The 21,445-nt window shown below is 38.3% G+C and overlaps 1 protein-coding gene across 1 annotated transcript; it reads right to left on the bottom strand.

The window, feature by feature from the left end:
* Window positions 1-106: 106 nt before the first annotated feature.
* On the bottom strand, window positions 107-21,444 carry wdr25 (WD repeat domain 25). The gene is made up of 7 exons (XM_004540453.3): window positions 21,329-21,444; window positions 19,940-20,652; window positions 13,581-13,728; window positions 5,252-5,382; window positions 3,741-3,911; window positions 3,175-3,315; window positions 107-590 (listed from the first exon to the last, which is right to left on the bottom strand). The coding sequence occupies exons 2-7, from the start codon at window positions 20,636-20,638 to the stop codon at window positions 369-371; spliced, it is 1,512 nt and encodes a 503-aa protein (XP_004540510.1). The 5' UTR covers window positions 20,639-20,652; window positions 21,329-21,444; the 3' UTR covers window positions 107-368.
* Between the last annotated feature and the right edge of the window lies 1 nt (window position 21,445).

Genomic DNA, 21,445 nt, shown 5'->3' with positions numbered 1-21,445 from the left:
ATACAGTCAACTGTTTTCATTTCAACCACCAAGATTACAGGATGTGAACAGATGGGACAAATATGAATAAAACGCTTAAAGTGAGATGACACCATAGCGACTGAAATCGAGTTAGTTTTTTTATTATGATGTGAAAGCTTTGCAAGATAGTCAGTGTAAAAAAATGTTTCCCAAATGAATCAGTAGATAGTAGATTTGCTGACTTTCAGCATTTTTTGCCAAGTTCTTCTTATCTTTTGCCAAGAGATTATGAAAGCTATAGTCTTGAAGATAAATGTGCACATGACGTTTCTGTTTAATACAGTCTTCCATCTCATGGCCAACCAGCTACGTTTTAAGTTTATAATCTCTTTGTTCATAGTTGGTTGTCAGTGCCAGACCTTGATCTCACCGCCCCAGTCACAAGTAGCCACAGTCGTAGGTAAGACGGGATGCTGAGACACACAAAGGCAGGGCTGGCTATGGGCACGGAGGGTGTGAAGCATATGAGCTGTGTGATAATCATAGAAGTGAGCGGAGCCAGTGGAGCTCCCTGAGGCCAGGATAGTTCCATCCAGAGAAAAGCCACACTTTATTGCATATCCCTCCACCTAGAACAAAAAACATGTTACAATCCATTTATAGCGGCTCAGAGGAGATTTTAGAGAACTAATCAGAATCGTGTTGGCTCAACCTTCAGAACAAAAAGCAATTGTTACAGGGAAATCAAAGAACAGCTCTCATCCTCCTTTACCTGCCTACATTTAATGTCACAAATAACTGGGGAAAGTCCCAGGGGAGGACAAATCTACAGACAGAGTGCAGGCCCCCTGATGGTGTCTGCATACTGTTGATTTATACCTACAAACACTGCAGAGGCAACTCTTGATTTGTGTAGACAGTTTAAGTGTAGTCTTGACTGACAAAGGATTACAGAAGGAAGCAGAATAACACTCTAACCTTTTAATGTTTAAGTTGGGCTCATCTTCTTACTTAGTGATTTTCTTGTTTAAATTTTGAATGAAATGCAAGTCTGTATCCACACCAACCCACTTTAGGTCGTCACTTTGCATAAAGAACCCCCAGAAATATAAATCTCATCAGGTGCCGTGGAATAAACAGAAAGCATTCGCAGCGCTAGATGTGTTCCACAGTTTTTCATGTTAAACCCTTGTTGAAATGCGACGAACAATAATACCCCACAGTAACAATCAATTGACTTTACCATAGGTGGACTCCAGTGAAGTTGTAGAAAAATCTGACAGATAATCAGTGGACACGGAACCCACCTGAGCTCAATTTTTGTTTTCATGTACATGTTATATTTTTATTTGTGGCGATCGTGGCTCAAGAGTTGGGAGGTCGCCTTGTAATCGGAAGGTTGCCGGTTCGAGCCCCGGCTCGGACAGTCTCGGTCGTTGTGTCCTTGGGCAAGACACTTCACCCGTTGCCTACTGGTGGTGGTCAGAGGGCCCGGTGGCGCCAGTGTTCGGCAGCCTCGCCTCTGTCAGTGCGCCCCAGGGTGGCTGTGGCTACAATGTAGCTGCCATCACCAGTGTGTGAATGGGTGGATGACAGGTTGTGTAAAGCGCTTTGGGGTCCTTAGGGACTAGAAAAGCGCTATACAAATACAGGCCATTTACCATTTACCATTTATTTTTTTTAAATATGCAATAATTTCAAGCAATTATTTTTCACTTTGACATTATGGGGTAATTGTAGAATTTTGAGGTGAATATGAATTTAATCCAATCTGGAAATAGGCTAAATGTTGAAGAACTATCTGGAAGCACCATATTCCGCTTTTATGCATTACCGATCCCTGCTAAGTTGCCTTAGTTTTCAGTCATTATACTTTATTTAGCTTGAGTCCCTACTTCTAGTTTATTGTCCTTCCTTCCTTTGTCCTAACTTTCTTTCTTTATGCTTATGTCCTACAGTGTTCCCTTGTTTAGTTTGAATCCTGTATTCATGTTCAGCAGGCATTTTAGGGCTGTTGATTTGCTGCGATAGCTCCGTTTCTTTCGTGTCACTTTTTGGACTTCACTTCCACTCTGTCCGATTGGCTTGATTACTTTCACCTGTCTCTCATTTCCCTCCTGTTTCCAATCCCCAAATAGTCCTTGTTCTATAAATAGTCCTGTCTCTGCCCCGTGTTTTTGTGAGATCCTGCTGTTGTTTTCTGCATTGGATGATTCCTAGACCCCTGCTTTGTGTATTTTTTTTGGTCAATTTTGAACTTTGTGTTTTAAGCTGGATAAAAGCTCATTACTTCTTCATCTAAACTTTACTGTAATACAACTGGTTATTTCTTATGGCACAAAGCCCAGACTCAAGTGTGCATATTTTTACATAACAAGTGGTTTCAAATTATAGACTGCACCTGTGGAAAATAATGGGTTACTACAGTTCATGCTCATTGTATTAAACTTCTTGTTAGAGTATGTAATGCTTCTGTTAAGACTGCATTAAAACCTTGTCATCAATGATGTAGTAGCACAACTGGCTCACAATCCATCAAAATTCACAGGCTATTGGCTGTAAAACAACAAACGTGAGCTTAACCTTGTGCACCATTTGGGTGAAGACCCATTAAGTGATCATTGTGTCCTACCAATATGGTAGGAGGAGCAGAAAAATTATAGATATGTCTGTGTTTTAGTCATCATAGCAACTAATTAGCAACTGGCTAATTACCAATGCTTTCAGTAATATAATCACAATAACGCAAAGGTTATTATAAGGTAATTATAAGAAACATCTGTCTTATTGGTCTTTTCTGCCACGTTGTTTCTTTTTTGTTGATTTTTAGCGCTGTACCAGAAAGAGAAAAGCAAAAATGGACCTGGAATGTGCGATACCCATTTGTTTCCTGTCAATTATTGTAAACAACAGTCCAAATGCCACACTAGCAGTGCTGCATTTTTCAGTGATATTTCAAATGTGCTGCCATATGCTGCTCCTGTTGCCTCCCTCAGTGGAACTGTTGTATTGTATTTGGTGGGTTTGTTTTTTTGGGAGGAAACACTGCTATGAATCTTGGTAAAGACAATGAAGCATGTAGGTTGCAATTAAAGCTGTGTGGGGTGGGATGTTGCTGAAGTTGTATTTCTGTGTGTGTGTGTGTCTGTGTACATCTGACTGCAGTGCTATTCAGTATGGATTACGCCTGCGTAACCCCCAGTCGATACTGACCTTGTGTCCTTCGAACCGCCGCCTTTTGTTCATTCTATACGGCTGCTGGGAGGAGAACACTGCTATGTAGTTCCCATTGGTCTGGGCAACAAAGGAGTCTTCCAGCGGGTGGAGAGCCAGGCCCGGGCACGTGTAACGCTCCTGGTGGCCAAATGAAAAGAAGAATGAGAAGGGAAATTAATTCACTATTTGACCTTTTCTTGTTACTACTTATAGTGAAGTCAGCTCCATGTTAACTAGTGTATTAATGATAAAAAAAAAAGCTTGTACAATGGTATAAAGGTTTATGATCAATCCACTGTGTATATGTAGTAATATTTTTTATTTTGACCATCATTTTCAATCTATTCCGATGAGTAAAGAGAATATACACTCAAAACTGTTCAGAATTATCCTGTTATCCTGTATAAAAAAGCAGAAAGGTTATTAAACAATTATTAAACAATTTTTTTAACTTAATTTAACTGTTAAAATAAAAATGAGTCTCTTAAGATTATAAATTTAATTTCATATACCAGCCAAACCTCATGTAATTAGACCTACTTTTTTTTCTTTAGATATCTTACATGGTAGATTTGGTTGGAGACTTTGGCTGTGGTCTCATAGTCCCAGGCAATGAGGGTGCGGTCTGCAGAGTCTCTGCTCACGCAGTCAGAGCTTGTTATAAAAGTCACACCGCCTCTCAGAAAGACTATGTCCAAGGTCTGCTGGATGCCGGCTTGGTAAACTTTCACCACCTGGTAACACACATACATATACACGGATGACCCGTAGAAGCACTCAGCCAAGAAGAGAAATAAACAGGGGAGAGGAACATCTAGACCTCTGTCATTAAGGGGGAAAGGCAAGATAACAGCTCCACGTGTCCTTGAGCTGTAAAGACTTGCTGTCAAATGATGACAGAGTGCCCAGCAATGGAGAACATATATGTTGTGGTTTCAATCTGCAATAAAGCACACCCTGAAGTATCAATTTATTGATGATTAATAAAATTTTTTAAAAAGCTACACAGTGGATGGCTACCGGCTCCTCTGCACTGAGAATTTAACCTTTAACCCTTTACCTGCTGCTTAAAGCATCCTCTAACTTTATATTTGGCTATATATATATATATATATATATATATATATATATATATATATATATATATATATGTATATATATATATATGTATATATATATGTATATATGTATATATATATATATATATATATGTATATATATATATTTTTTTTTTATTATTATTATAGCATATGTGTATGAGCTAGATAGGGATATGAATTAATTAGCATTTGCTTCCTCCTGCTCATTTTTAAATGGGAAATAGTCAACTTTTTTTCCAATGTGATATATTATTTGGCACTTTTATGTTCAAAATAAAGATTTAATTGGCTGATTGAGTGGCCTGTAACATAATGTGGCAGATCAGTCTCACAAATCCTTTCTGCTTCTTGAATCCATTTGGATATCAGCAAAATTATGACATAGGTGGCTGACTTGAATTTTTTATCCAATATGGGTAATTTGATCCTGAATGGAACAGCTAACGGTTAAGAGTCACAGGCAGCCATAACCATACAGCCTTAACAACATATTTTCTAAGGATTGCTCTCTGTCCGCAACTCATACTAACACCTGCTAGCAGAAACATCTTCAGTGCATTAAGTCTAACCATGCAGGGGAACGATTCAGTTCGCCAAGTGAACATTCATGTGAGCATTCACATTCTGAAGAAGTGAATAGGATTATCATATAAAACAGTCCATTAAGCTTAATAGCAATATTAGGTTGCAGCTTCACAGGAATAATTTATGCAGCCAGGATTAAATTAAAATTTGCTTTGAACAATTAGTGATATAACCTGCATTCTCCCTATGCATGCTGAAGCATTATCTAGAGGGTCATTGCACAAAGTGAAATATAGACTCGTATGTTTGTACTCATGTGAAACCGAGCGTGTAGCAGCGTTGAACAAAGAGGATGTGTTTGAACTGTATTCATTTAGATTTCTGAAGGTAAAAAACCCCACAGAAAATTAAAATGATAAATCTACTGTAAGGAGGGTAATAAATTTGACCTTGCAGCTGCGAGAGTCCCACGCCTTGACTGCTGAACTGTAACCTCCACACAGGAAAACCTCCGGGTTGCTGGGATGCACGGCCGCACACATCACCTTAAACTCGTTGTCCACTTTCACTGTTGGCTGCCCTACAAAAGAAAAAAAAGACTGATTTTAAAAAGACATGACAGAAATCTTGTGTTTGTGTATGTGTGTGTATGTTTACTATGAATACTTTACAACATCATGCTGCTAATTTGTGAATGCAGAAGTGTCAGGTTTGTCAAGATTGATTATAAACTACATTTCTTTAACTGAATTAATCATTATAGTTATTGTTATATTGTTATTTTTCTACTTTACTGTTCTTTACTGTGTCCACATTTATAAATGTCAAGATCAGCACTTCAACTAAAAACTGAAAATTGCTGAATTATTGCTTAATTGATTCATTATCATTAAAATGTCACAGACATAAAGATCCACTGATAAACTGAGAAGATGGCTGGACGATTAATCACTAATCATTAATCTGGTATCAAAAACACACATAAATAAAGGCTCAACAATAAATCTGAGTAAATACAGACTATTTACTTTCTGCTTGATTGTCCCAAAACAAGCAAAAAATAAAGAGACTATATGAATTAAGGTAAATGGCAGGAATTTTCTTTCTCAGCTGTCAAAGCCAAACTAAACACAGCCAGCATACATTTTAGCTGCATTACCCCACACATGCAACATTTCCAGATACTTCTCTTTGGTTTATTAATTGAGCACATTTTGGGGATCCAGTTTCAGTTCCATTGACACATGCATTACATTTGTGAGCATTAAACTCTGAGTGTAATGTAGGGCCAGGGGAATGATGGAAGAGTAAAGGAAAGAAAAGATTTCCAGGCAGGGACAAGTTTAATACGAACTCACACAAGAGCGTGGAGAGTGTGTTCCCTAATTCTCCTTAACCAAGAATCTTCCTGTTACCACTGCTTAACAAAAATGTATTATGGTCAGAACTGCCCAATTATGATAATGCATTTTTCAGAAAATGTTTTCGATTTCTGTTACTTTATAATGGGATCCTAAAGATTTCAGTTGCTTTCATGATATAAATGTAACACACAGATTTAGTAAAAATAAATGACAACTACAATCAAAGACTGATTAAAGAAACATTCTAAATAAATGAGAATAAATGCAGAAATTGAAGATGATAAGCTTGGTGGTTGTGGAAATCCTATAAGCCTTCCTCATCACTTCACACTGTCAAAAGTTACACATGCTATGTATGTACTTTAATTTTAGATATGCTTGCTGCCACATGTAAATACTTGTACAGATGTGTAGAGTTCATATATTTTAAAATTAAAGATGGACTAAGCCAACAAGATGTCCCCCATTGATTAGTGGATTCCTGGTTTGAAGGCTCCAGATCTGGTTTTTGCATTGAAACCTAGTGTCACGAGCAGGAGCCTTTTTTCAATCACAGGGTAGGCATGCCTAAATTATACCCTGCTCTATAGTTTACTCTGAATTAGAACCTAACTTACAACATGAACATCATGTTGCATTAAGCAAGACTTAAAATTACCAATTGAGACCATAAACTCAAGTTTTTTACTAAGATCATAAATCTAGTGAGCAGTGGGATCATTTTCTCACAATCTTCCATAAAGTCAGATTACTTCTGTTAACTACTCACCATTAGAAAGAATCCACCTTCAAGGCTTTTCTATATTGTTTACATCTAGACATGGAGACTTAGTCTGTCTTTTATATACAGCCTGTTTATAAAGAAAGTTGTTTACAGTGTATCCTTCCACTGTGTCTAGACTCTGTCCATGTGACCTGAATATTGTGAATGTAGCATCATTTCTGTCTGCTGAAGAGCAGTGCTAATCCTCAGGATAGCACACTTTTTTGTTGTTGTAAATATCAAATGTAAATAAGTGTGCTGTACCATGCAAGCTGTTTATTTCTTGCAGCACTGTTTGCTCATTTTCAGCCAACCTGCACTCTTGTGTTCAGTACAAAATCTTGCTAGTTTCTACCGATCGAAAATATTGCAAAAGTGCACAACTTTCCTAAGTGATAGTTTTATCTCTCTATTTCCAGACAGCGGCATTGTACACATGAGTTTCTTAGAGGATTTAAGCATCACTCGAGACAAAAAGATAAAACTGACAAAGATGTGATGTGGAGAAAAGAAACCAGAGTATAAAGTACTGTTTTGGCTAGAGGCTGCTTTATCTCAGTCAATTAAAAAATGTCATACTTAAACATAAAACAAAAACACCGAAGGGCTAAAATATAATTAAGCCTGACAGGGTGCAACCAAAAATTAGTTTCCTGGGAAAACGATGAAACAAGACTATGAGCCAGCAACTTTGTCAAAGGCTATGCAAAGTGGAGCACCTCAGGGCTCAATGGCTTCTCATTAATTCATCGAACAAACAACAAAGGCCACATCTAAAACAGTCTTAGACAGTTAGCCCACAACAAAAACATACTTCATTATAGACTTGTTCCACAATATTCCCACCAAGACTTTTTAGAAGTGGGGAATGATTCACAGCTAATAAACTGCACCAAAAATGGACCTTCTCTCCTTTTAATGGGGGACTAGTTCACTCACTCACGACTGCACTGGTCTGATCCAAAGTTTTAACAGGCAGTTTCATCAGGCTCATACTTCCTGCTTAATTGGCTTACCAACAGCGATATTCAGAAGATCTGTCATCGAGATTTAAACTCGTGTTTAGCAAGACAATGAGAAAACATTCTCCTCATCATGTTTTAATTAAGCAAGATTAATTAGCTGGCATGCGAGAGGAGATACGTGAGGACAGCAGTGATCTGTCCCTCCCTCACAATAGTTTATTCTGTTGAAAGAACTGTGATTGTGCTGTAGTGCTGACAAACAGTGGATGACTTGGAGCAGAGGACATTAGGGATGACTGGGATAGCAGGGATGAGCCCTTCAGAGCAGAGAGTAGCAGCGAGTCTGCCTCATTATGGGTGCTGTCTTTGCACTTGTCCAGAGGTTAGGAAACACATTATTCAGTCTGACACGCCACATCCGAAAAAATGCTTTGGATGTAGACTTAATAAGCGGTATTTTTGACTGTTTTATTTTTATATTTTTCATTTCAACCATGCCCTAGGACTTGATAGAAAAGGTAGCAAAATCCTTAAATAACTGTGCATGATTTATTAATTTAATCCTAATTTTAAAAAATTAATGTACTTCCTTCAACACTGCATAGTAGCTTTCATTAACCAAGACGGCTTTAAGCTAAAGTGAGCCACTGCTTAGTTAATCATTGTGACGTAGTACTGGAAGTAATGACAAAAACAAAACTTAAACCTAGTGTTTAAATGAAAGTAGGAAAAACTGTTCTCACAAATTTCATGTCATAGCTGACATACTATGCTTACTCTCTGCACCACCTTTTTTCTACCTACACTGCTTTTCAGGTCAAAATAATCCTTATTTTTCTTAATGGGCCTTGAAACAGCTTGAAACAATCTTTCCCTTGATATTTTAACTCTGGATATGTTTCTGTGATCTTGTTTTTAATTAATACTATGTCTTTGCTTTATCCTCTCTTTTTTAGCTGTCAGGTTATGTTGGTGACAAGTTAAATGACTAAACGCTGTAGGTCAAAGCAAATCATCTCGAATAGCAGGAAAGAAGCTCAATAATAGAAAGAAATGAAGTATTGAGCAACTGCAAAATACTGCACACTGAATTGCTGGGAATGCTCCCCTCTCCGTGTTGGCTGCTTTTGAATGCCATCACCACGGAAGCTCATACAAAGCCTCCAAGTCCTTCACTTTTCTTGACTAGTGCATGGGCGTTAATGTAAGTTAGAAATGCTGTGATGTGGGCTTTATCCTTTGTCTTTTGAAGGAAAGCTCTTTTGTTTTATTTTCTTTGGGGGGGGGGACTATATAAAGCCTGTGTTGACCTAGTAGGTTGCTACTCTAAAATGAAGCTTTCAAAGTAGGTCAAAATACTGGTGGCATTTAGAGGAAATAATACTGCGGATGTGTGCTTTTGCATTCGTTGCCTCTTGGTGTGCAACGCTTGAGGCTCCTGTGATTATACAGTAATATGGTGGTGGTTAATTCTTGGTACGTGCAAATGAAGTCTAATGAACTGAATATGTTGAAGAAAATATTCCAGTGGAATAAAAATGTGTGAAAGAATGCTGAAAGATCTTTTTTTATACTGTAATATTGTAAAAGCCTCTCTCTATTTATTTATATATGATGAAAGAAATAAGAGCACTGACTACAAAATCTGACTTTTTGTTAACCCGTGTGCAAGCTACTACTTCGTCCCTTTCTTTCCTTATTTATGAAAATGTGCATTTATTCATTGATCTAACTTTTTCAAATGTACCCAGCGTGACAGTGTGGGTTACATGGATTGCATGGCCGGAGAAGAAATTTCAGCATCTAAGCTGTGTTTTGAAAACCAGAAAGATTTTCTGTTGCATGACCCCCAGACTCCAATCCCCAGTGTGACTCAATAATTTAGTTTTGCACTATTGGCCTTGTAATTCAGTCTGGAACAAAAAAAAAAAAAGCCTGCCCGTGGCACTAATGTGAAACTCCATCTCACAACCAACCTATTACTGAAGCTTTCACCTGGGTTTATCAAATAAGGTAATGCAAACCTAAACTGAGCTGGAAGTCACTACAAGAGACAACTATTGTGTATTATTGCTTTTCTCTGATCTAATTTTGTTTCTTTTTTCTTGCATGAAATGACACATCAACTTGTGGGAGAATGTAAATAGGTGAACATATTTTACATCACCGTCATCAGACGATCAGCTTTTCTGAAGACGGTCGTTAGAGTGTGTAAAAAAAGCTGGGGCTTCACACTAATGCCATCCATACTTAATTAATTTATTCCACTATTCAGCCTCTCTGACTTTAAAAAGTCCTCTTTATCTTACATTCCTCTCCTCAGTTTCTCTTTTAGCATTATGCCACTTAACCTACTCGCCTTCCCTATATCGTTTTCACCCCAAGCTATTGCTATTCAGCTGTGACAGCTTCCCTTGGACCGCTGGGAGTGGGTATAAGGTTCTACAAATTAAACTGGACACAGAAACAACTGCAAAGGTTTGCAAGGAAAAATGGGTCCACATACTATTCTGAACACACAGGCATAGGAAATTACTTTTCTTCGCAAACATAATGATTAGTGCAGCACTGAGGGTAGATATGCAGTGGTGAAATGATGAGTCAGATGTCCATGAAGGCTCTCGCTGTTTATTCAAGGACGAGTATACCTCTGCAAAGAGAGCTCAATTGAACACAAAAGCTCCAACTGCTTTTCCTGTTACAGCTAAGAGGATCTGCATTACCGTGAAGAGCATAAAGATCACATTTATCATGATTAGAGTCTGCCATCACAAACACTCAAGCTTTCTGAGTATCCCATCATCCAGTCTAGTATTGATATATAGGCTGCATGAATGGTGAGGGGGGTGCTGGTAGAATAACTAAGCTAAAACCTCGGTGAGTTGTGAGTGCCATATATTTCAGAAAAGCATTTGATGTGAAGAGAACTCAAACCCCATGCATGTTGGAATCTGTTTAACATATTATGAGGGAAATTATGCATGTAGCTTATTCCATGTGCTCTTTTCACTGCAAGAATATGATTTTCTTTAAAGTGTTCGTGACTTGGTCTGAGCTCCACCACATCTGTAGTGCAGAAACTGGTCTGGAATTCCCAACTCCCACATTAATATTCAGCTAAATTGAATTTTCTTCATCACACGCTGCAATAGAAATGCAGCCTTATTGCGCTCTCATGCAGATCTTCATCCTTAAAATATCAATTTTAAGGATGAAGATCAATCAAGCTATTGGCTGCATATGACCAAAAGCATTTGTTTGTTTATGGTTTTGGTTAGAGACGATCCCGTATAACAGGGCTGACCAATCCCAGTCCTCGAGAGCTACTATCCTGCAGCTTTTAGATGCATCCCTACTCCAACACAGCTGAATCAAATGGTTTGATTACCTCTTCAGCATGCCATCATGTTTGGCAAAGGCCTGATAACAAGCCATTCATTTGATTCAGGTGTGTGGGAACAAGGATGCATCTAAAAGCTGCAGGACGGTAACTCTCGAGGACCGGGATTGGGCACCCCTGCCGTATAAGGTCATGGTAGCTGCTCCTGTGGTGATGTATCCATTATTGATCCACTTCCTGGAGCTGTCTGTGTGTTTAATGGGCTGCCCAAGCTATTATCCGTAGGCTTTATTGACAGTATTGACAGACAAGCTTAGAGGGGAAGTGAAAATGGCAGCAAGTCATCATTTGCCATGTGTTGACCCTAGGGATGCAGATGCCATGGGGGCTTCAAAGAAATTTTCTCTCTCTCTCTGTTCAGATACAAGGAATTTGAGAACATTCATGGTAACTATTCTTATTGCTCAATAAGCAGTCTTACTGTGGCAGACTGTATATATGACTTACTATCATCTTTACTGCCATGCTTGTATTGATAGATAAAAAGATAGACAGATAGACTTCTATTTTAGATTTTCATTTGAGACATCTGCCTCCCACCTGAATGAAACAGTCTACAGGCATTCAATATACACGCACGTCTACTTTATTAGGTAAACTTTGCTGAACTGCATGAATTCTTCATGGCATAGATTGAGCAAGGTGCTGGAAACAGTCCTCAGGGATTTTGGTTCATCCTGACAAGATAGTGTCAAACTGCTGACATATCCATGATGTGAATCTCCCATTCCACCACATAACAAAGGTGCTCTGTTGGATTGAGATCAGGCGACCACGGAGGCTATTTGAGTACAATGACCTTGCAGTTACGCTCAAGAAAATAGTTTCCGATGATTTGAGCTTTGTGACATGGCACAATATCATTATCAGAAAATGGGTACACTGTGATCACAAGTACTCAGGCAGACTGTGGCGCCTAACTGATGTTCAATTACTACAAAGTGGCTCAAAGTGCAAAAAAATCACAAAGCAGTTTGGCCATTCTCATCTGAACTCTGGCATCAACAAAGCATTTTCAACCTGCGGCTTACTGGTTATTTTCTTTTTGGATCATTCTCTGTAACCTGTAGAGATGGCTGTGTGGGAGAATCTCAGTAGATCAGCCATTTCTAAAATGCTCAGAGCAGCATGATGTTCAATTTAGATTTCAGCATGTCATCTTGCTGTTTACATGCTTAAATGCACTGCAATGTAATTTGCTGATTATGTATTTTGTTAAAGACCATTGAACAGGTATACCAGAGAATGTAGTGGCCAGAGAATGTAGTCCCACTGTAGATTTTTAGGCTGATTTGCAGGAAACTAACTAAAGTAAATGTATTATTCTTGCAAATTATTCACAACTTTGTTAGTAATATGTATCACTTCTACTATACCATAGCACTCAAGTCCGATGGATGCATCGCAACTTAAGGGTTAGTGTCTTGCCCAAGGCATGCAGATGGCGCAGCCAGGGATCGAACCACCAACCACCAGCCAAATTCTGTGTTCAAGTTCCAAATGTGTAACTTAATGAGATGACATGAATTGGAGTGCCTAAATCCAAGTGGATTTTGGTACACCACAATAGTTATCAGAAGCACTAACCAACATGTAGTTGCATTTCTGAGGGTGTGTAGGTCAGGTTATGTTGTAGAGTTCAGAGGGGTTTGTGGTTACGTCTAAGTTATGACGTAGATTTCCCGCTAAAGCATAAATTGGGCATTAAAACAAAATACCTGCTATTTTATTTTGATATTAAAAGGCAAGAAAGCAGCATTTCTTGGCTGTGCTTGGAGACATCTTTGCAGAGACATTTGCTCGAGGAATTCAGATTTCAAAGGTTGTCCCTGAAATGAGTCACGACTATAGAGAGAGAGTCAGAGACAGAGAGAGAAGTAGCTCTGCAATTCATACAATGAGCTCATAACAGATTCTGGAGGCTCAAGGCAATTTAAATTTACTCCACACATAAATTACTACACTGACTTTAAATCAGAGTTTGAGAAACAATAAATGTGCATGAAGTGAAATTGCACAGGCGTTTTGTTGTCCCACAACATCAGCAACGTGGTTGGAGAAAAATATCTAATCAAACAAAGGTTCATACTTCAAGCCAATTAAGTAAATGTAATATACACACCACAGTCGTTCTGCCTGTGTATGGGAACATCCAAAATTATATGTCGTGTTGAGTTTGGTTCAGGGGAAAAATCACAGTGATATACTTGAAAAAGTAAAGCCAGTGGTTTGTTATTTGACATTTGGTTCTTCAGAACTACAGAAAGAAATGCTGCTGCTGCTCACCCGTCTCCACATCAGTGATCACAGTCGTGTTGTCAAATGAGCCAGTGAGAAAGTGTCGCCCGCAGGGGGTCCAACAGGCGTTGCGCACAGCTCCCGAATGGCAGGTGTAAACCCTGAGGCATCGCCCGCTCTCTGCTGCATCCCACACCTGCCAGACATGGGCACATCAATTCACGCCAAACTCACAAACTTATCCAGACTGCAGTCTTTTTTGTTGTTTTTTCACTGACTGTGCACAAGATTAAGACATTCCAGGAATAAAGACTCAAAGGCCAAGAACTGACTGCATGAATTTCTAAGAGTTCAAAATCCATAATCAGTAGGTTGTGCTTGGTCTTAAGGGGTTGTTTTAAATGATCACATATATACAGATACACAAAAGAACCCTGGATCTTTTACGTGATCTGATGACATAAAGAACAAGGAAATACATCAGAGGTTTTGGCATGCAGTGCTTTCCCTCCACATCAAAGAGATGGAAGCCTAGGTCATTGGATCAAATTGACATTCAAAGAAAAGTTTATACAAATATTCAGTTAACTTCCTGTCAATGTATCATTCTAGAGCGGTTTAGCTCAGTTATGAAATTCAAAACCAAGCTATGTATTATGTGACAATAAAATCTATTAGTTAAGTTTAATAGTAATAATAATGTGGAAGTCAAATACTTGAATGCCATCACTACCACGAAGGGGGAAATGTGCACATATACTGTAAAGCTATAAAAAAAACTATTGAATATCAAATAAGTCAAATGCTTTGGAAGTATCACTGCACTCTGGAAAAGGATATTCATACAGAAGACAACTTTATTTGTTTTCATTTTTTGGGCCCCCAAGTGAAGGTGAAAAATTTTATTACTGTTATTGAAAATGATAAAATAAGCCAAAAGTTGTTTTTTTACTTTTCTTTTTTATGTGTGTGTGTGTATATATATATAACAAATATTAAATAAGTATGGAACTGTGAGCGCATAACTACAAATGGATACATGGAATACATGTAGCATGGGTTTATGGTATATGTACATCAATGCTCAAGTGTTTCTTTTTTCTTTTTTAACTGACTGTACTTGTTTGACTTTTGTCTGAATTGGACGAAGCTTTAAAGCAGCTTGATGAAAATCAAAAGCAGCAGGTTTGGACAAATTTTACAAACCTAAAATATTCTGTGTGTGCCTGTGCTGTGTCCTTTGGAACTCAAACTCTTTTTCTGTGTGAAGTCTCCGCAAACCTGAGAAAGATTTAATATAGGCCACTTTCACCTCTCTTCCATTGTAATGAAATGAAATGATCAGCTGGAAAAACTAGGAAAAACATCCATAGAAATTGGGTCTGTCTGTAGGATTTTAAGGGAGAAACAGCCTTTCTAATGAATTAATCAAACTAATTACCTCTGAGTGGGCCTATAAATCAATTCCCACTGGGCTGTAATGGCTTTAATGTGTTGGTATTCTCAGAGTTTACTCTGATAAAAAACAGAGCAGGAGAGAAAAGCTCCCAGCTGCCTCCTGTTTGTCATGGTGGTCATGACTACACACCGTGACACCTTGCGGGTTTGAAATACGATATCATGGTGAAAATGTGGCGTGTAAATAAAGGAGGTGGTAATTACCCACACTGCTCAAGTGATGTCTTCAGTCAAAGTGATGGCTTTCAAAAAGTTCACTTGGCAAAATCACTATTATAAAATGTCTTTCATAAAAGGTCCAGTAGGATTTTCTCCTAGACATGCTGAAAGAAAAAAGGTTCTCATTGAAGCCCAGCTTGAAATCCAGTGGGTGGTCTGGACTGGTGCCCACTGAGGTGATGAAGTATTTTTTGGGCTCCTAAGCACTGCCAGGGCCACAGAGGAAATTTTAAGATCTATGGAGCACTGCAGATCCCTTTGTGCTTCTCTCTGTGTTTCATTATTAAATACGACTCTTCTATGCAGCACATGAAACACAGTAAAAAGTAGTGTACCACAGCTCCCACAGGACACAAAGAAGACAGATGGACAGAGAAGAGCGACATCTGAATCCAGCAGACAGAAGTCTGACAAACAGAATGCTAGAGATGCCTCCAGGGTGGGGGGAAAAGTAGCAGAGAGAGAGAGAAACAGAGGCATGTTTTTAATTGAAATAAACTAAATATAAGATAAGATAAGATAAGATAACCTTTATTAGTCCCACACGTGGGAAATTTGTTTTGTCACAGCAGGAAGTGGACAGTGCAAAAGTTATGACGCAAAAATTAGAATACAATAAGAATAAATACAGTACACAGCTGTACAGAATAGAATAAAATAATATACTATATACAGTAGAATAAAATAGAATAAAAATATACAATAAGATAAAAATAGAATACGAATGCTATATACAACTGAGTAAAAATACAACGATGCCAGAAAAGATTATTGCACTTAGTGTTATTGCACATGTGTGGATGTGTGTGTTTGTTCAGTTAAAGTCTTTGTTGTGGAGTCTGACAGCAGTGGGGAGGAAAGACCTGCGAAATCTCTCCGTCCCACACCGTGGGTGCCGCAGTCTCCCACTGAAGGAGCTGCTCAGTGCTGTCACAGTCTGCTGCATGGGGTGGGAGATGTTGTCCAACAGTGATGACAGCTTAGCCGCCATATGGACATGATGCATCTGTTAGGAATTACTCCCATTCACTGTACAACACTATAAGCCTATTTTCTGAATGATCTTCCACTTAAGGAAACACTGCCATCTGAAGGTAGCATGGAAATCTAAGAGAAAAGCAACTGATAACAATATAAACTGACCAAAAAGCTGAAGAGTATTAAACCAAACATACTTCTACATAACAAGTCTGACAAAGGGCCACAGCTTCAGCTCTGTGAATGACAGCAGCGATGATATACAGCATAACAAAACAATTCATTGCACACAGTTGCATTAATCCAATACCGAGCGAGACTTGTGCATCACTGAAAACGAGTGCTTGTTTATTTGCATCCCCTTTAATTTCACCGGCCACTTAACAGACATGCAGAGCGGATCCCTGCAAATGACTCATTGGGGTAATCTGCTTCCTAAATGACTCTTGGTAATTAAAACTAAATTGGTATTCGTGTTATCAACATAAAACGGCTGCTTTACACCTGCTGTAGCCATGGTGACATCAGCTCCAAACCGGCTGGGATAATAATAATAATAATAGTCTGACAGACAGGACTGAACAACACAAGTCAGGAACCAAAAGCATGTCAGTGAAGGAACTTGAGTACAGAGAGGTGAATGTTAGGATTTCATTCATTATGTCCTTCCTCTGAATTAAACCAGACTAGTAAACAATAGCTGTGGTCAAAGTGCTGAAAGCCATAAAAGACTATAAAAGATAAATAATAATGTGCAATAAGAAAATAGAAACTGCATGAACAACGTGTCTTTTTCAACAGTTTTCCTGTTACTTTCAACACCAGGACACCCCAGGGAGCGTTACTGTTTCTCTGGCAGTTAACACTTCCCAAATAAAAAAAGCAGGTTCTTCTAATCTGAAGTTGTCTGTAGACAAAATACACCATTTTTTGTTTGGCAGTATGTACTGTGCCCTGCTGTGATCTGCTACACCCCCGTCCCCTAATACACTTGCACTACTTTATAGGTTGATTTCATATACTTGTGTTTTGTGCTGTGTTGTGTGTTGTTGGGTGTGTTTTGTGAGCATACCAACAAATTCCTATTAATTGTGTTGTTAAAAGGTTTACAGTAAATTGGAACTTAATGTCACTCTGAGCTAACTTAAAATGAAATCTCAATATTATATCTTAAATACACATTTGATCATGTTGCCACTGATTGTGTAAACAGTGGTTTCACTTGCATTTCGAGTTGAATTTGCCAAAAAAAAAAGACAACACACAGTAAACAAAGATACAGATTAATCACACTAATCAATTTTGTATAATTGTGATTACTTTTTTTTTGTTTTTCTATATATGTTTTGATTAGATTTTTTTAATATGATAATCGTAAAGTGGAACTCTGGAAAGGTTACAGCCCTAAACCGAATGATTACCAGATCAATCGATGAACTCCTGACAACTACTTTCTTTACTGATCAATTGAAATCTTAAGTACAGAATATTCAATTAAATATGTAATAAGCGGTGAAATAATCAGTACCATCTTGTAGTTATCTCAAACTACAGATACTTTTACCAAATAAAAAACATTTCTTTGAAGATTGACTGATTCATAGATTTTTGCAGAACTTTGTGAAATTCAGACGATTTGGTTTTATATGGAGCAGTGGAGCTCTGCACCATCACCACCACATCACACCAACTGCTTTGGAAAAGACCTGAATCTTAATCCATCAATCTGTATATTACAGAAGTGGTTACACAGGATACAGTTAGATAGCCACAGAGTTACTATATTTGTATCAGTTGCATTGAAAAAATATAAAACATCTAAATATAAAATAACCCTATTTTTAAATGGGAGTAATGGAAGCTCCGGTTTTGTTGCTATGCAAAATTGAATTTCCTATTAGAATTTTTTTAAGTACAGATATTGACTTTTTTATTGATCATTCTTCTTTTCACTGAGTTTTTAAAATTATATTAAATGTAATGTAATTTAATTTAATATAATTCGAATATTTTTGGGAAAAAGATTTTTCTTCTCTACATAGAAAAATCAAATTACTATAAAAAAAATAATTATCCTGGAAGTACCTGAATTTGTCAACAAATCTAATATAATGAAATACTTATTTCATTTCATTGTCTGATGCTGAAATTCCACATTTCAAAATGCTGTCACAGTCCTCGACGATAAGTATGAGAACTTCTTCTATTTACTGGTTTCACAGAAAACGCCTGGTTAGACAGCCTGAGAGAAGAAGAGATAATCCATGCATACAAACAAACGGGTCTTCTCCTCCCTTCCTCTGCTAGTCTCCACCATCTGTTCCAAACAACCCTTTCCAGGTGCCAGAAGAGGTGGCTACCATACCGCTGCACTTGTAAGATTATGCAAATATAGTCATTCATATTTAAATCGTTAATTATTCAAAATCCTCACAGGATATTGGGGCAGTATTTGATTTTATGATGGGACAGACATATTTAGTCGATAGCAGGCAGTTAGCTGCATTGCTTGACCTTTACAACAGGGAAATGATGGAGTGTTTTCCTGGTGTGAACCAGAGAAAAGGAGAGGGAGGTAGAATACAAACAGTGAGATAAATCGGGAAGGAGAGACAGGGCCCATGGGCCCTGACATATATTCAACACACAGTGACAGATATGATTCTAAAGAAAGTGGTACATTGTATATTTATAAATTGAGGCAGCAGGACAGACACTGTATCTCTTCCAATTACACTACATGTCAGGTAAGCAAGTATCGTCTTAGCGCTCGCAGCTTCAGCTTGCATGCTGGGTAAGTTCTGCTGTAGAGGTATGGACACAGTACCCTCGTGGCAGATTAAACAACTGTTTTTGGATGAGTGATATATATCCACATGAAAGCTGAAACCTGTCAACATAGCATTTTTCTCCACTGGGCCAACAGACCAGCAGATCAGACTTTTTATGGTGCCCACAAACAAAAGCCAATTATTGATTCACTTATATACTGCTAGCTGAATGTATAAGCATATCGCATAATGTATTAGTAGATTTGTGTCTTCAGATTATAAATTCATATCAGAAAAAAATATATAACCAAAGCCTGAATTAGCACTTGCATGCCGCAGGTTTTGTTGCTTCAAAGAGAGATGGTGGATGGCTGCCACAGCTCCCCTGACAAATTTAAATATCAGTTTATCTGCATAAATTTTAGCTTCTTCTTAATGCAGCTGTGGTTAGGAGCAGGTCACCTTTCTCACATGTAAGCTATCCGCACAGATTGTGATCTTTACTGCCTCTTTAATGTGATCATATTGATGGTAAGAAAAAAACGCTCGTCAGTGAGGGTCCATTTCAGCCAGTTCACAGGTAAATCAATTGGTGGAAACAACATTACTGGTCCAAATGTGTCAGCAGCTAGCCAATCAACTTGACCGACATACTTTTTTAATGGCCCCAGGCTGCAGGGTTATTTGTTATGTTGAACCCTGCATAGTTTCTACGTTTCAATGTTTATGAAGCAGTTAGCTATAACTGGACCTGGACCATCCCAAGAGTAAATAGCATATTTTATTCTATTTCTACTGAAATTCTATTCTGTTACAGAAAGATAAGTGGGGAAATATAATGATTAATTTAATTGTATGAGACAGTTTAAATAAAAGAAAACAACACATCAGGTCTACATTATTTAAAGCATAGCACTACTGATGTATTTCCACAGCTTCACTATTGTACATCATTTATAAAACAAATGTAGCTTTCTTTACCTTGAAAGTCTTGTCTATGGAGGCAGACAGCAACAGATGGCTGACATGGGGCAAAGGACACCACTGCACTGTGTTGACTGGGCCCTGGTGGCCTCCCAGGCTCATCAGAAGCCTCCTGGGTATCCCTGTCATGCTGGGCGTTTGAGCAAGATATGGCTTCAGTCTTGCTGACACATCTGAGAGAATCTGACTTTCTCTGGCCTGATTCCCTAGGACTTGCTCTGCTGGGTGCTTTAGCTCCACTCCTTCTGAAGTGGCAAGTCTCTTCCTCTTAGGGATATACGGTCTGACACCAGATGGGACAGTTTGCTGTCTTTTTGCCAAGTTTGCAGCATTGCCTAAACTTTGTGGCATGCATGGAAGAGCCTGCGGGGATGCCATCTCCCTCTGACTATCAGGCAAATTCAAAGATGTTTCAGTATTTCTAAAATCTGCTGCACCTCCACATCTTCTTTTCGAGTTAGTAAAGCTCTGTGGCTGGGAGTGAGGATGGAGTGAAGACCTGCTTGTTTCTGCCATATTTTGTTGATATTCCCACACTGTCTGGTCAGACACAAATCTTCCAGGGTAAGGTATAACCTTGACAATATTAGTGTCTTGGTTTTCTTCTGTTTGAGCAGAATCTGTTGCTCCTTCTACTCTCTGATCCAGCGAGTCATCCTCTGACTCTGAATCTTCATAGTCCACTAATGAAGACATCTTCACATGAAAATCTGAAAACAGAGAGGCATGAGTTGTTTCATTAGAGGCCCGACGGTGACATCTAGTGGCTACATGTACTCCTGCAACTAAAGGTGGTAAACATGCTTGTCACTCTTTAAAGGTTTAAACCTGCAGCTTTTGGTTTTAAAATAATTTAACCTGGAATTTTAACAACAAATCTTAACATTTGTTTTGCTTTACCGACTATTTCTAAAATAATACCCCAGAGACCAGCTAAAGATACTAGGGGTAAACTATTCATGTAAACACGTTGCTGACCATTTTATTAATAACAAAAACGGACATGAAGCGATGTTTTGGGAGATTCGGAATCATATGCGATGCTTTTTTAAAAGCTAGCTGTTAGCATTACGTGTTAATTAACGGTGATTACACACTTGGATTGTCCAAAACAGAGACAGCAAAAGGCAGGTTTGTCAACTTCCCACCTTAGGATAGCGTACAGTTACGGTCACGGCCACGCATGTATAATTAGCATGAATGCTAATTGGAGGTATTTGACGTAAGAATTTTGGATTAATAACATCTCTATGACAAGCACTGGTCGTACCTTCCACCAAGTATAGCAAAAGTAGCTAACTATGGTCGTTTGCCTCTATGTTTGACAGAGACTATAAACACAGAAAGCTACCATTTAATTGTTGTTTGTATTCTTAATTATTGTACCTGTACTCTGCAGAAATAATCACATTTTCCGGCACAGAGCATGAATACAGTCATGCTTTAGGTTCAGCATCCCGCAAAACAATTCGAGTAAATGTAGCATTTCAGCATAAAAGTACT

The sequence above is a fragment of the Maylandia zebra genome, linkage group LG19, assembly GCF_041146795.1.
Source record: "Maylandia zebra isolate NMK-2024a linkage group LG19, Mzebra_GT3a, whole genome shotgun sequence".
NCBI lineage: Eukaryota > Metazoa > Chordata > Actinopteri > Cichliformes > Cichlidae > Maylandia > Maylandia zebra.
The sequence above is the reverse complement of the archived record's forward strand: the minus strand, read 5'-3'. Positions and strand labels throughout refer to the sequence as shown.

Coding starts and splice junctions, on each gene's coding strand:
- wdr25 (XM_004540453.3), bottom strand. CDS start 20,638: ATGTCTTCATTAGTGGACTATGAAGATTCAGAGTCAGAGGATGACTCG. Junction 13,729..19,939: donor CCATAGACAAGACTTTCAAG/GTAAAGAAAGCT, acceptor CATGTCTGGCAG/GTGTGGGATGCAGCAGAGAG. Junction 3,912..5,251: donor GGGACTCTCGCAGCTGCAAG/GTCAAATTTATT, acceptor GTGTGTTACCAG/GTGGTGAAAGTTTACCAAGC.